A 13,918-nucleotide genomic window follows, 5' to 3' on the forward strand; every position below is an offset into this window, starting at 1 on the left:
GAGTGAACACTTCCTTGTGAAGGAGGGTAGAGAATCGGCACACAAGTTACCGAGCCTTCTCATAACAACATACTCATTACATCCTTTGTCACCTTTGTCTCCACAACAACACATCAGACAGTTGACTAATATTTGCATGTGGACTGCACTGTGTACACTACCGAAGATCAACCTCAACACATGGTGCTGCATGGAAAGAGAGGAGAGTCTCAAAATGGCACCCCATAACCCGATATAGTGTAACTATATAGTGTTGTTGGCACCATATAACCCGATATAAATGGCACCCCATAACCCGATATAGTGTAACCCCCCCCCCCCCAAAAAAAAAATTGGGACACCATCATTTGGGACACCAAGAAACGTCTCAACAAAGCCGGCACAGGCCTTTTTAATAGTAACGAAGGACACACTGACCAACCCTGTAGAAATAATGACTTATCAAATCAAGTGGTTAATAAATTCCAGTTCCAAGCAACATATATTCTTATTCTAGGAGCTAAAACAGTGCTATTTTGCCTAAAAACAGAGTTAGTCATTTTAACATAAAAAAAATTAAATAAAAATAGTTTTAAGAAAAGTGTAAAATCCTAATTCTCATAATCGCTGTAAACCATTTTTAGTCAATTTGGTTGACAAATATCATTCCCCTGTAAAGTAAACCAATAACTTTTTTTCTCTCCTGAAATTTACAGAACTCTTCAATTTCATTGGTTTGCAGTGCACAGACTGGACGGATGTGATTGGACGGTTTTGACATAGCTGCTACATGGTCGTCATGGTACATCACTGCTATTGTCAGACATACTCTTTTATTCAAAATCACTACTTGACAGACAGGTGTCATGGAAATTCACAAACAAGTAGCCTACACATTAATATCACAAGTAAGAAGTTCAACATAACACCATAGAAGAAGAAGACACAGTAAAAATACAAATGAATGAAGGTGTACAGGTGTAGACATCCCACGAGGCTCCGTAGACTCTTCCGTTCTTCTAAACCCCGGTCTCTTTCCTCCTGCGCTGCGTACCACGGCTCCACTCTCTTTTAATTTTACTTGAAGAACCAGACGCGGGGAGTGTCTCTGTGCCTTTACACCCAAGGATTGGCTCACCGACCTGGTGCCAGACGTTCTCATCTGCCCCTTCGCCCACCATATCAGACATGGACACCACAGAAGAACGACGCTTGGCCCTGGTCATGGTTGTAGCCTCACTGTGCTGATCTCTGACTGGCGCCCTCTGCTGTTGAGGTTGGGCGTCGATGGCGCTGCGGAGACAGTTGAGCCACTGCTGCTTGTGGAAGACGTCGTTGACCTGCAGAGTGTGAGACTGGCCGTGGGTCGGGTCCAGGGAGGTCACGCGGAACACGTTCTTAGCTGGAGGACAGCGAGAGAAGGAGAAAACATGGTAAAACACATCCACATATAATACCTCCTAAAGCACAACTGGAAGAAACTGCACATCTCCTTGGTCTCAGTATCTGTCCCAATAGGATCATAAACCCAGTAAAATATAGGTGGTGTTAACGACACACAGGATATTGTGTCAGCAACTCATAAACTGGGCATTTAATCCTGAGATCTACTTGTCCAACACATTTTTGAAAAAGAACACAAGGAATTGAAGAAAGTCTAATTGAAACAATTGAGCCCCAGACCATAACTCCTCACCTTTCTCCCCCTGGCTGAAGGCCCTCCCATAAAGAACAGTAACTCACCTTTCTCCCCCTGGCTGAAGGCCCCTCTGAATGACCCTCCCATGCGTACGTCTCCATCCTGCAGGTCCTCCAGAGCCAGGTCTCTGATGGGGAGGGGCTGACGGTACACCTGGTAGCAGCTCCGCTCGTGACGTGTCACCGGCCTCGTCAGCACCAGCAGCTCAGAGAACAGGAACACGTGCAGTTTCTACACAACACACAGAATTATCATAACACGCCCGGTGCTGTGAAGAACAACACGCCCGGTGCTGTGAAGAACAACACGCCCGGTGCTGTGGCGAACAACACGCCCGGTACTGTGAACAACAACACGCCCGGTACTGTGACGAACAACACGCCCGGTACTGTGACGAACAACACGCCCGGTACTGTGACGAACAACACGCCCGGTACTGTGACGAACAACACGCCCGGTACTGTGACGAACAACACGCCCGGTACTGTGACGAACAACACGCCCGGTACTGTGACGAACAACACGCCCGGTACTGTGACGAACAACACGCCCGGTACTGTGACGAACAACACGCCCGGTACTGTGACGAACAACACGCCCGGTACTGTGACGAACAACACGCCCGGTACTGTGACGAACAACACGCCCGGTGCTGTGACGAACAACACGCCCGGTACTGTGACGAACAACACGCCCGGTACTGTGAACAACAACACGCCCGGTACTGTGAACAACAACACGCCCGGTACTGTGAACAACAACACGCCCGGTACTGTGAACAACAACACGCCCGGTGCTGTGAACAACAACACGCCCGGTACTGTGAACAACAACACGCCCGGTACTGTGAACAACAACACGCCCGGTACTGTGAACAACAACACGCCCGGTACTGTGAACAACAACACGCCCGGTACTGTGAACAACAACACGCCCGGTACTGTGAACAACAACACGCCCGGTACTGTGAACAACAACACGCCCGGTACTGTAAAGCACTGTGACAACTACTAATGTAAAACACACGCTTTATAAATACATTTGATTAATCAACTTTACACCGAGAAGAAAAACAGAAAGTTGGAGGGGGCATAAAGCCATACAGAACAGGTTCTATTGCTATTCAGCGTGTCTGAACAATGCTCACCGAGCCACTCTTGTTGCGTAGCTCTCCGTGACACAACAAGGTCTTGCAGTTGTCGATGAGCGGGTCTCTCTGCCGGTCGTCCAGATACTCCAGTTTATTAATGTAGTACTGACTCTCTGACTCCCCCTTCCTCATGTTGATGTCAGACAACACACCCTGGATGATGGCTATCTGGAATCACAGTGTTACACTTCAGTCAATTCAACTCTTAATACATGTAGAATTCTATTAGCATGCATGGCTATACCATTTGTAACTCTTATGATGTGTCGGATAACTGTGTGACGATGTGAGCGGCGTAGGGTAGTGTGGGTGCTCTCTACAAACCGCCTTCTCCAGACAGGGAACGTCAGGGTGATCTGGTGGTGTATGTCTCAGTATCTCTCTCAGCAGTAGGGGATATTTCACCAGCCGGCTCCTGGGTATATCCAGGAAGCTCCACAGGTCCAGCTTCCTACTGAAGGGAGACTCCAGGCAGCGCTGCAGGAAGTCCTGCACCTTCCGGTCCTGCTTCTTCTGGTCCAACAGGGCCTTGGCAGCCAGCTGGTTACTGCAATAGTCTCTGTACGCATTCAGACCTGGCAACTAGAGGATGACAGGGGGGTGATGAAGATGAAGACATTCTCTTTTTCACCCCCCCCCCAAAAAAATTAAGAAATTAAAGAAAAGGAGTTTCATCCCTGTAACGCATTCAGACAAGGAAAAGTTGGAAGAAGACATTGTCATTTTCAGATCATGGAAACGTGTCTGCTTTTTAAGTCAAAGAGAAGAAGATGATCCAAGATGGCAGCTGACTCCTCTCTCTCTAAAGACGGGGAGAAGAAGGTCAAAGATGGCATCTGTGGATGAAGGCAACATGGGGGGGGCGAGAGCGTGAAGCTGGGACTTCATTTCATAAATAAACAAAACACATTCATTCTAAATATTGGCGATGCGAGAAAGATTTTACATTTCAAGTTTATTTGCAAAGTGTAATTAATACATTGGAAATCTTACTCGCTCGAGCGATAAAAAAAAATAGCCATAAAGAAATATACAAATACACAGATAATAACCATAAACCCAATACACAAGAGAGGCACCTACCCAGTCCACGACGATCTGTCCAATCTGACCAACTGTTCCATTAGGACCGGTGCCCTTTGCAAGCTTATCCAACAAGTCTGTAGCAAGGAGAAGCACACGAACGAAACCATCAGCACTCTATTTGAAGAGGATATTTATTTTCAAATAGTCTTGTCGTAGTCACTGGTTAAGTAGCCACCAGAGGGCGTATTGGGGGTTACTAAACCAGAAGCCACTAGAGGGCGTATTGGGGGTTACTAAACCAGAAGCCACTAGAGGGCGTATTGGGGGTTACTAAACCAGAAGCCACCAGAGGGCGTATTGGGGGTTACTAAACCAGAAGCCACCAGAGGGCGTATTGGGGGTTACTAAACCAGAAGCCACTAGAGGGCGTATTGGGGGTTACTAAACCAGAAGCCACTAGAGGGCGTATTGGGGGTTACTAAACCAGTAGCCACCAGAGGGCGTATTGGGGGTTACTAAACCAGAAGCCACCAGAGGGCGTATTGGGGGTTACTAAACCAGAAGCCACTAGAGGGCGTATTGGGGGTTACTAAACCAGAAGCCACTAGAGGGCGTATTGGGGGTTACTAAACCAGAAGCCACCAGAGGGCGTATTGAGAGTTACTAAACCAGAAGCCACCAACTCTCAAATAAAGAGTTGGCAGCACTTTTGACACTAATGATTAGAGCTGGGGTCAATTCCATTTCAATTTAGGAAGTAAATGGAAAATCCAACTCCAATTCTTGAAACTAAAATGTAATTAAAATGAACTGGAATTGACCCCCAACCCTGTTGAGGCTAGTAGTGAATATGATGAAGACCTGGTACCTTCATGAAGTGGAATGTACGAATATGATGAAGACCTAGTACCTTCATGAAGTAGAATGTATGACGAAGACCTAGTACCATCATGAAGTGGAATGTATGACGAAGACCTAGTACCTTCATGAAGTGGAATGTTCGAATATGACGAAGACCTAGTACCTTCATGAAGTGGAATGTAAGAATCCAGATCTCCAAATATATGAGTTAGCTCTTCCTCTGTCATGATGGAAAGCTTCAGCATGGGATCATGATATGCCTGTTGAACAAGAAATGAAAGCTAAGGTCAATCAGCTTCATGAGGGGAAGAGACAAACTTGTTAATTGAATCATTTATTGTACCTTTCGTGCCATTTGGAGGTCTTCAATAAGGTCTTGTTCTCCTCTGGATAGCTCATGAATGGCCTAGAGAGAACATTATGTTGTCAATAAGACTTGCCACTTCTGAATTCATCATTTATTCCATACCAGACAAAGAGTACACATCGAACTCAGACACAAACAGCTAACTATGACATCAATCCCCTTACTACATACTAGGGCTGGGCGACACGGCCTAAAAATCATATACGTTTCTTTTGTTGCCGTTAGCTGTACGTGGTCTTATGTTCCTAAATCAATGTTCATTGATAGGCACGTTTCAGCAGTGTCTGCTCTGGATTTGTGGCAGGGGGAGGGACTTGGTGTGGGTGGCGGGGGCTTGGGGTGAGTGGCGTGGGCGAGTGGCGGAGCTTGGGGTGGGTGGCGGGGGCTTGGGGTGAGTGGCGGGGGCTTGGGGTGAGTGGCGGGGGTGTGGGTGGCAGGGGCTTGGTGTGGGTGGCAGGGGCTTGGTGTGGGTGGCAGGGGCAGGGTGTGTTTGTAAATGGGAAGGTGCACACAGCACAGGAGCGAGAACGACAAGGCATCATGAGAACAAGCAGACAAACACAAAATAACATTTATTTTTAAATAAAAACGTGATTATTGCGATACAGGCATTTGGAATAAATTAAATTAACTATATCACCCAGCCCTACTACATATACAATAATTAAGCAATAATGCCAGAGGGGGTGTGGTATATGGCCAATATACCATGGTTAAGGGCTGTTCTTATGCGCAATGCTGAGTGCCTGGATACAGCCCTTAGCTGTGGTATATTGGCAATATATCACAAACCCCTGAGGTGTCTTGTTGCTATTATAAACTGGTTATCAACATAATTAGAGCAGTACAAATAAATGTTTTGTCATATCCGTGGTATAAGGTCTGATATACCATGGCTTTCAGCCAAATCAGAATTCAGGGCTCAAACCAACCAGTTTATAATAAAGCAATAAGGCATGATATATTGTGATTATATTATGCTTGGCACAACGCATTATCTATAAAAGTCATTGAAGTATGATGATAACGTATGCTACAGTTGTATGTTACCTCCTGTCTCTTAATCTCTTTGGTGGAGAAGGTGCTCTTCTGGTGAACGTCCAGTGTTTCAGACCACAGAGTGCTGTTTCTACGTTTGGGAGGTGTTGGGCCCGCTGCCTTACTGCACGACTTCAGTGGTGCCCCCGGCGACTTGCTGTCACCCCGCAGTGACATGTTCTGAGGACATGAATAATAATTTAGACACACTAAGAGTCTCGTCTCGGGCCACTCTGTCCGTGCCACTACTGTCAATCTCCTTCTCTATAACTTCCTGCTGTTCATTAAACAAAATCCACACAGCAGATCATTTTTCTTGTTATCAGGTTAAGTGCCATTGGCTTCTGTCTGGAGTTACAACAGCATGATATATACCAGACCTGGATGGTTTGACCAAAGCGTCGGACGGCTCCATTCTTGGAAGGGGAGATCAGGTTAGCCAGAGATGACACCCGGCACAGTGGCCGCACACGCTTGTTACTGGGCTCCTGCAATATAGAGGAGTGAAATCATTGTTACAGACAGCAATCTGAATACATACCCAGGGGATATAACTAACGACCCTATCGCTTTACTCCACTTCTCACATATATATTGGTCACATACACATGGTGAGCAGATGCTATTGCGAGTGTAGCAAAATGCTTGTACCAAATGTAAGAAATAATAAATTTAAAACATTTAAAAACACAGCAAAGTCTCCTAAGGACTGGAACTGTCGACTTACTTTGAGGTCAAAACTGGACAGACTGACAGTGTCGTCATGCTCCCTTTTCTCTCTGCGTTTTCTCTTCTGTAAAGATGGTACCAGAGAAGGCTTAGACTACAGTCAGTGACGCTCACAAGGCCGTTATCACATGGGGGGGGGGTGCAGGATATAGCCTACTGGCCTGGTGTATATACATATATCACATGGGGGCAGGATATAGCCTACTGGCATGCTGTACATCTGCTGTACATACATATATCACATGGGGGGGGGGCAGGATATAGTCTACTGGCATGTATATACATATATCACATGGGGGGGGGGCAGGATATAGCCTACTGGCATGTATATACATTTATCACATGGAGGGGGCAGGATATGGCCTACTGGCCTGCTGTATATACATATATCACATGGGGGGGGGCAGGATATGGCCTACTGGCCTGCTGTATATACACATATATCACATGGGGGGCAGGATATAGCCTACTGGCCTGCTGTATATACACATATATCACATGGGGGGGGGGCAGGATATAGCCTACTGTACATACATATATCACATGGGGGGGGGGGGCAGGATATAGCCTACTGGCCTGCTGTACATACATATATCACATGGGGGGGGGGGGGGCAGGATATAGCCTACTGGCCTGCTGTACATACATATATCACATGGGGGGGGGGGGGGCAGGATATAGCCTACTGGCCTGCTGTACATACATATATCACATGGGGGGGGGGGGGGGGCAGGATATAGCCTACTGGCCTGCTGTATATACATATATCACATGGGGGAGGCAGGATATAGCCTACTGGCCTGCTGTATATACATATATCACATGGGGGGGGGGGGGCAGGATATAGCCTACTGGCCTGCTGTATATACATATATCACATGGGGGGGGGGGCGTGTGATGCAAGGGTGTTAATCCTCAGAAAACTTGTAACATTTGGTGGAGCTTTGGCTTACTACTTTGAGGTCAAAGCTGGACAGACTGACAGTGTCGTCATCCTTGGGCTCTTTATGTTTCCTCTTCTGTGGGAAAGATAAACACGTGTACAGAATGAGTGTGTTGCTAACCTTCACAAGATTTTAAAATGTGAATATACAGTACCTTGCAAAAGTACTCAGACCCCTTTGAATTTCTTTACATTTTATTGTGTTACAAAGTGGGATTACAATGGATTGAATCATATTTTTTGTTGTTGTTGACGATCTACACAAAATACTCAAATGTCAAAATGGAAGAAAAATAATAAAAGATTAATACAAATATAGTAGTTGCATAAGTATTCAGCTCCCTGAGTCAATACATGTTAGAAACACCTTTAGCATTGATTAAAGTTGCGAGTCTTCTGGGTAAGTCTCTAAGAGCTTTGCACACCTGGATTGTGCAATATTTATCCATTGTTTTTTTCAAAATTCTTCAAGCTGTTGGGGATCATGACTATTCAGCAATTTTCTAAACTTGCTCATGATTTTCAAGCAGATTTAAGTCACAAAGCTGTAATTTGGCCACTCAAAAACATTGTCTTCTCTATAAGCAACTCCAGTGTACATTTGGCCTTGTGTTGTAGTTCATTGTCCTGTTGAAAGTTGATTTCCTCTCCCAGTGTCTGGTGGAATGCAGACTGTAGCAGGTTTCTTCTAGGATTTTGTCTTTGCTTAGCCCCACCTAGTTTCTCTTCATACCAAAAAAAGTGTATTCCTTTGCTGTTTTTTTCCTCCCCGCATATTTTGGAATATTTTTTATTCTGTATATTTGTATTCTTCTTTTCACTCTGTCATTTAGGTAATTATTGTGAGTCACTACAGTTCTCCCATCACAACAATTGAACTCTGTAGCAAGTTCAAAATCACCAATGGCCTCATGGTAACTAAATCTCTCAGCAGTTTCATTCTTGTCCTGAAGCTCAGTTCAGGACAACTGTATCTTTGATGTGTCTGGGTGGTTTAATACATAATCCACAGCATAATTATTAACTTGACTACGCGTAAAGAGATATTCAATGTCTGATGTGTTATTGTTACCGAGCAATCACTGCCCTTATTTATGAGGCTTTCAAAAAGCTCCCTGGTCTTTGAAGTTGAATCTGTGCTTGAAATACTTGACTGAGGAACCTTACAGATGTTGTGTGTATGGGGGGGACAGAGGAAGGGTTAGTCATTCAAAAATCATGTCAGTCCCTATCATTTCTCACAGAGTGAATCCATGTAACTTATGTGATTTGTTAAGCCACATTTTACTCCTTACTCTTAGGCTTGTCTAAACAGAGGGACATAATACTTTTACAAGGCACTGTACATTTCACATTGAAATAAATGTAGTCATTATTTTTGTACTGTGTTAAAAGTTTATTGACGGACTTCGTAGTAATTGAGAAAGACAGAGATAGATGCTGGATTGATGTTGGCGTTACATTAGTTTAGTACTACTCACCAGACTGAAGTCCCATGGTGTGCCTGGAGTCAGAAAGGTGAAGGAACTCCCTCGGCACAGTGGAGGTCTACAGCGAGAGAAAGGGAATAAGGCAGAAATAAAACACTCTTTGAGATACGCCTAGGGCGTATGGAATCGGACTCTTTGACAAATCAGACTTTTGGTGTTAAGTGTAGACTTACATGTTGATTTCGTCCACCCACACCAGACACGATCAGGACAAGCATGTTGAAATATCAAAACGATCTCTTAACAAACTATATTAAATTGGAGGACAGGTCGAAAAGCAGTTAAAAATGTATTGCAATGTAGCTTGCCAACCGCCATATAAAGTCTAAAGAAAATTAAGCCTGGAGGAGGAAAGATGACTAAAAACCTACTCGGTTTACCCGTTTATCTGTGGATTAATTTTTGGAGTATTTTTTATATTACAGGAGAAATTAGCTAAGCAACAGCAAGCGAGCTAAACTGCCATAAAAGTGTAATGCTTTTTGACCTGTCCCAAAATTAATATATTTGGTTCAGAGTTTATTTTGACATTTCAACCTGGGTGTCCTGATCGCGTCTGGTGTGGGTGGACAAAAATCAACATGCGATGGTGGTCTCGTCAGTATGTTTGAGGCAAAGCATACAACTTTCCTGAAAAGGTGTTCTAGATAAACCTACAACACCGATATAGAAGAACAATGTTATCTTTTGATGGACTCTTTCCTCAGGAGATTGATAGAAAATTCAGCATCAGATGCCTCTAAAAGGCTATGGGGTGGTCCACTCATATACTGCTATGGACGTAGTTAGCTAGCTAACTATTTTAGGCAAATTTGAGACTACTCAAACTTCACATTTAGTTTTGTCTAAATAAAAAAATCAAACGAAACTAGTTAGCTACATAACGCTACTAGTTAGTATAGCCAATACATGTTAACTTAGCTAACTAACTACTCTATAACGTTAACTATATTTCTGGATTTGCACTCTAGTAAGTTAACGATGCAGTGTTTGTTTGAGGCTAATTTACTAGAAAATGTAAACAGAGCACATGACCCATACGTTAAAACCAGGGGACCCTCGCTTGATACGTTTGGCTAACTAGCCACAGTAACATGAAGGCCAACCTAAATCCATATTTTATTGATTGAACCATTATTAAATGGATTTACCATGTGATGTGACAAATTTAGGTTCCAAATCTGGCTAGCATATCGGGCTAATCTTGAATATGTTTTTTTTAGTCTAAAAACACACATTTAATGTATCAATATTACCCATCGCTTCTTACTTTTTGGAGTTGTTGACAGTGGCGGGGGAGGTTTCTGAGTTGACCGTGGACGTTCTCTTCGAGGAAATCCTTCGTCTCTTCGGCTCGTCTTCCACAGATAATTCGCCCACCTCTGACTCCTCCATTTTAGAGGTTGGGTGTAGTAGGAAGCTAGCTAATATCGCTAATACAAAATAATAGAAATTGCAACGATGGATGGATGAAAGAAAGAAAGAATTCCGCAGTAAATCGATCAATCCAACCAAAAGTGACGGCGGAAGTTTGAATATGGCGGAATATCACAAATCGGCCAATGAGGGAAAGCTTGAGGATTTCGAGTGGGAGGAGTTAATTTACTGAAAAGAATATTGAGGAAAAGCACGTTGGCGGTCTCTCAGTAAATTCACTTCAGTGAGAAGCATGGCCGGATTAAGCATGGCTCGATTAAGTGATCAATGCGGCTGTTAGCTAAAAATTTGGGAGTTGTTGAGAATTGTTTTTATTCTATTGGTTCTCTCTATTCAGCAAAAAGCATTTGCTTTCCAAACTGTACGTTTTTCCCGCGATTGTATTTTGAAATTGACAACACCAACCAACCATAGAAATATAATCCATAGATGGCAGTTCCCATTCAAATCAGGACCGGCATCCATTTGCTTGAGTACCCATTAGTTTAGCAGTCAAATTGCCAGGGAAAGAGGTTACAAATCCTTTCTATGGAGTATATGTCTGTGGCCACAATGCAACAAACTATATTTGGCTTGCGTGCTGCACAATTTTCCCCACTGTAGGCATCCTGGTAACTGCCCAAATAAAGGAAACACTTGAGTAAATGAGGGATACAGTGTTATGGTGTGGGGTGCATTTTTATGGAATGGTTTAGGTCCACTTGTACAATCTATGCCAAGCAGTGGTGACCCATTATTCAAGGCAGGTGGGGCAGGGCTTGCCTGTTTTACATGTTATGTTGGCATTAATACATGTCACATATCAGTTTGCGTTAAAGCTGCATACAAACATTCTCTTTTTTGTTTTCTTGAGTAAGGCAGCTCCAAAATGCAGGTGTTTCAGCCGAGCTCAGTGCTTTCTGTGGTGGTGGGGCAAGCCAGCAGAAAATATGGTGCTCTGTGATTGGCTCAGTGTTCTGTCACTCATGGGGACACAACGTCACCGCCAAGTCTAAGACAAGAGTTACAAAATTCTAGCCCCTTGGGTGCTGCCATAGAGTTACATTAGACGTGTCTTTCCAAGAAGGCTCAAGGTCATTGGCCACAGATAAAATTATGTCAAATCACGTTATATGTACAGTAGCTTTAATTGGACTGATCATGTCAACATACTTTCAAAATCTTGGCTAGCAGTCATTATGAATCAAGTTAACAATCTACTGGCAAACCCTTTTTAATCCTTAACATATGAAGAGAAATGATAGATAAAATATATCGATGCTCATAGGCCATTAGACATAAACAACAAGTTGGAAATCGCAAATTCGACAATGAGTGGTTTGGAAGGAATCAGTGACAGTGGCTAACTGTCCAGTTTGAGTGTTTGTTGCAGCTCGAATTCTGTCACTGCACATTTCAAAAGTGCTGAACAAATTGTTAAATGACTATGTCCGTCCTAGCTCGCTCATTAATGTCTTAATAAAAAATATAGATTGCCTCTTATCCGCTTGTCGTCACCTTTATGCCTTAGTCCGTACATCTCAAATGACAGTAGAAACCACATTTGTTTAAGCAAGTCAGCCATATCAGCTATGTTTTTAAAGGCAGTAAATGAGGCTGAATGAACTGTTTCACTGCCAGACAAGGCTTCACTGATAGCCATGTGTAGAGGTGGTAAGGATGTTTGGTACTGCTGTTGGGACTCTGCTGTTGGGACAGCTTTATGTAGGCCCTAACAGTTTGTGGGCACCGTTTGTCACCGTATAGTGCAATTAATGTATTGTTCAGTGTTGCGTTTTGTTGTGTAGTGGCTTTGCTGGCATGCATCCCAACTAGGGTTGCACATTTTGGAAAATATTTAGAGGTGGAAACTTTCCGTGGGAATTAACGGGAATATACAGGAAATAACGGGAATTAATGGAAATATATGCAAATTAATATTAACACCATTTAAATGTAGATGTCTTTTGCATTGGATATATTTACCATATCATATGGAGACAGAAACATAAACCTTTTACCTTATCATAAGTAGACATAATTACAAATTATTAAATCCTTCCAATAGATATACAAAAAAAACATTTTAGTTACGAATTTAACTTTAATTAAATGAGTTGACTCTTCACATGGAATGATTTCATTGAACAACAAAAGAAAGGGAATATTGAATGATCCCCAATGATCCATCGCATCTGACAAAAACGTTTTCAACATAAAATGATAGTCTAGAAACTAAAGCTTTGGTTGTCTTCCTCTCAGGTTTCCATGTCTTCTCCCTGGACCTCCTCAATGACCACCTCTTGAACATCAGACTTTGAGGCCTCGAATGGCTCGTTGTCTGATTCAAAAAGCCTAAAAAGTGCCAGGTTGGCCACCAGTTTTTCAACCCTTTTCCGCCTGTTGCATGCTTTGGTGTGTGTGTTCCCAAACAAGGACCAGTTGCGCTCTGAGGCGGCTGATGTTGGTGGGATTTGGAGGATGATGGAGGCAACAGGGGAAAGAGCCTCAGATCCACAAAGTCCCTTCCACCCGGTAGCTGATGAGATATGTTGGTATGACTGCCATATTGCATCTTCATCCCAAAGCCCTTGCTTGGAAGTGTACTTCGCCAGACTGCCAAGAACCTTGCCCTCATCCAGGCCAAGGTGGCGAGACACGGTAGTGATGACACCATAAGCCTTGTTGATCTCTGCACCAGGTTCACTGTTATAAGGTAACTTTTTGATGAATTTAAGCAAAATTCCCCAAATTACCAGGCTTAACTTCCCATGGAAAATGTCCGACCCTTTGCAACCCTAATCCCCACATAGTTATTATTATTTTTGCCCCACCAAGATTTACATGATAAAATCGTCACTGCTGATAGTAGACCTATGTATTGATACACATGTCATATAGAACACAAATAATGCTGATCCTAGATCTGTTGTGAAGTGCAACCTCTAAAAGAGCCTGGGAAAATACCTAACTGTAGAGTTATGAAAAGTATGCTATAGAATACTTATTTCCTTTGAAACCAGTCTCAGGATCCAATTAATGGTAATTATCTGGCCCTCGACAATGAGCAAGAAGCGTTGAATGAGGGTGGTTGTGGTGGTGGGGTACATGTAGGTCAGTGGATGGTAACAAATGGGACATTCCTTTGTGCATTGTAATATTCCATTGGTTCCCAGCTAACATGGAAAACTGTTTGACTAACAGTGAATACTGGGAGAGG

At 43.4% G+C, this 13,918-nt stretch overlaps 1 protein-coding gene across 1 annotated transcript; it reads right to left on the bottom strand.

The window, feature by feature from the left end:
• Nucleotides 1-361: 361 nt before the first annotated feature.
• On the bottom strand, nucleotides 362-10,820 carry LOC135508983 (neuroepithelial cell-transforming gene 1 protein-like). Its single transcript, XM_064929243.1, has 13 exons — nucleotides 10,553-10,820; nucleotides 9,274-9,340; nucleotides 7,803-7,868; nucleotides 6,848-6,913; nucleotides 6,501-6,608; nucleotides 6,133-6,300; nucleotides 5,059-5,121; nucleotides 4,879-4,975; nucleotides 3,912-3,988; nucleotides 3,153-3,410; nucleotides 2,826-2,996; nucleotides 1,723-1,909; nucleotides 362-1,381 (listed from the first exon to the last, which is right to left on the bottom strand). Exons 1-13 carry the CDS (start codon nucleotides 10,675-10,677, stop codon nucleotides 999-1,001), a joined length of 1,836 nt encoding a protein of 611 aa, XP_064785315.1. The 5' UTR covers nucleotides 10,678-10,820; the 3' UTR covers nucleotides 362-998.
• Nucleotides 10,821-13,918: the final 3,098 nt, after the last annotated feature.

The sequence above is a fragment of the Oncorhynchus masou genome, chromosome 22 (assembly GCF_036934945.1).
Source record: "Oncorhynchus masou masou isolate Uvic2021 chromosome 22, UVic_Omas_1.1, whole genome shotgun sequence".
Classification (NCBI taxonomy): domain Eukaryota; kingdom Metazoa; phylum Chordata; class Actinopteri; order Salmoniformes; family Salmonidae; genus Oncorhynchus; species Oncorhynchus masou.

Excerpts from the sequence above, each read along its gene's own strand:
- LOC135508983 (XM_064929243.1), bottom strand. The coding sequence starts at position 10,677 with ATGGAGGAGTCAGAGGTGGGCGAATTATCTGTGGAAGACGAGCCGAAG. Across the intron at positions 7,869-9,273 it reads CACCATGGGACTTCAGTCTG|AAGAGGAAACATAAAGAGCC; the intron begins GTGAGTAGTACT and ends TCTTTCCCACAG. Across the intron at positions 4,976-5,058 it reads ACCTCCAAATGGCACGAAAG|GCATATCATGATCCCATGCT; the intron begins GTACAATAAATG and ends CTTGTTCAACAG.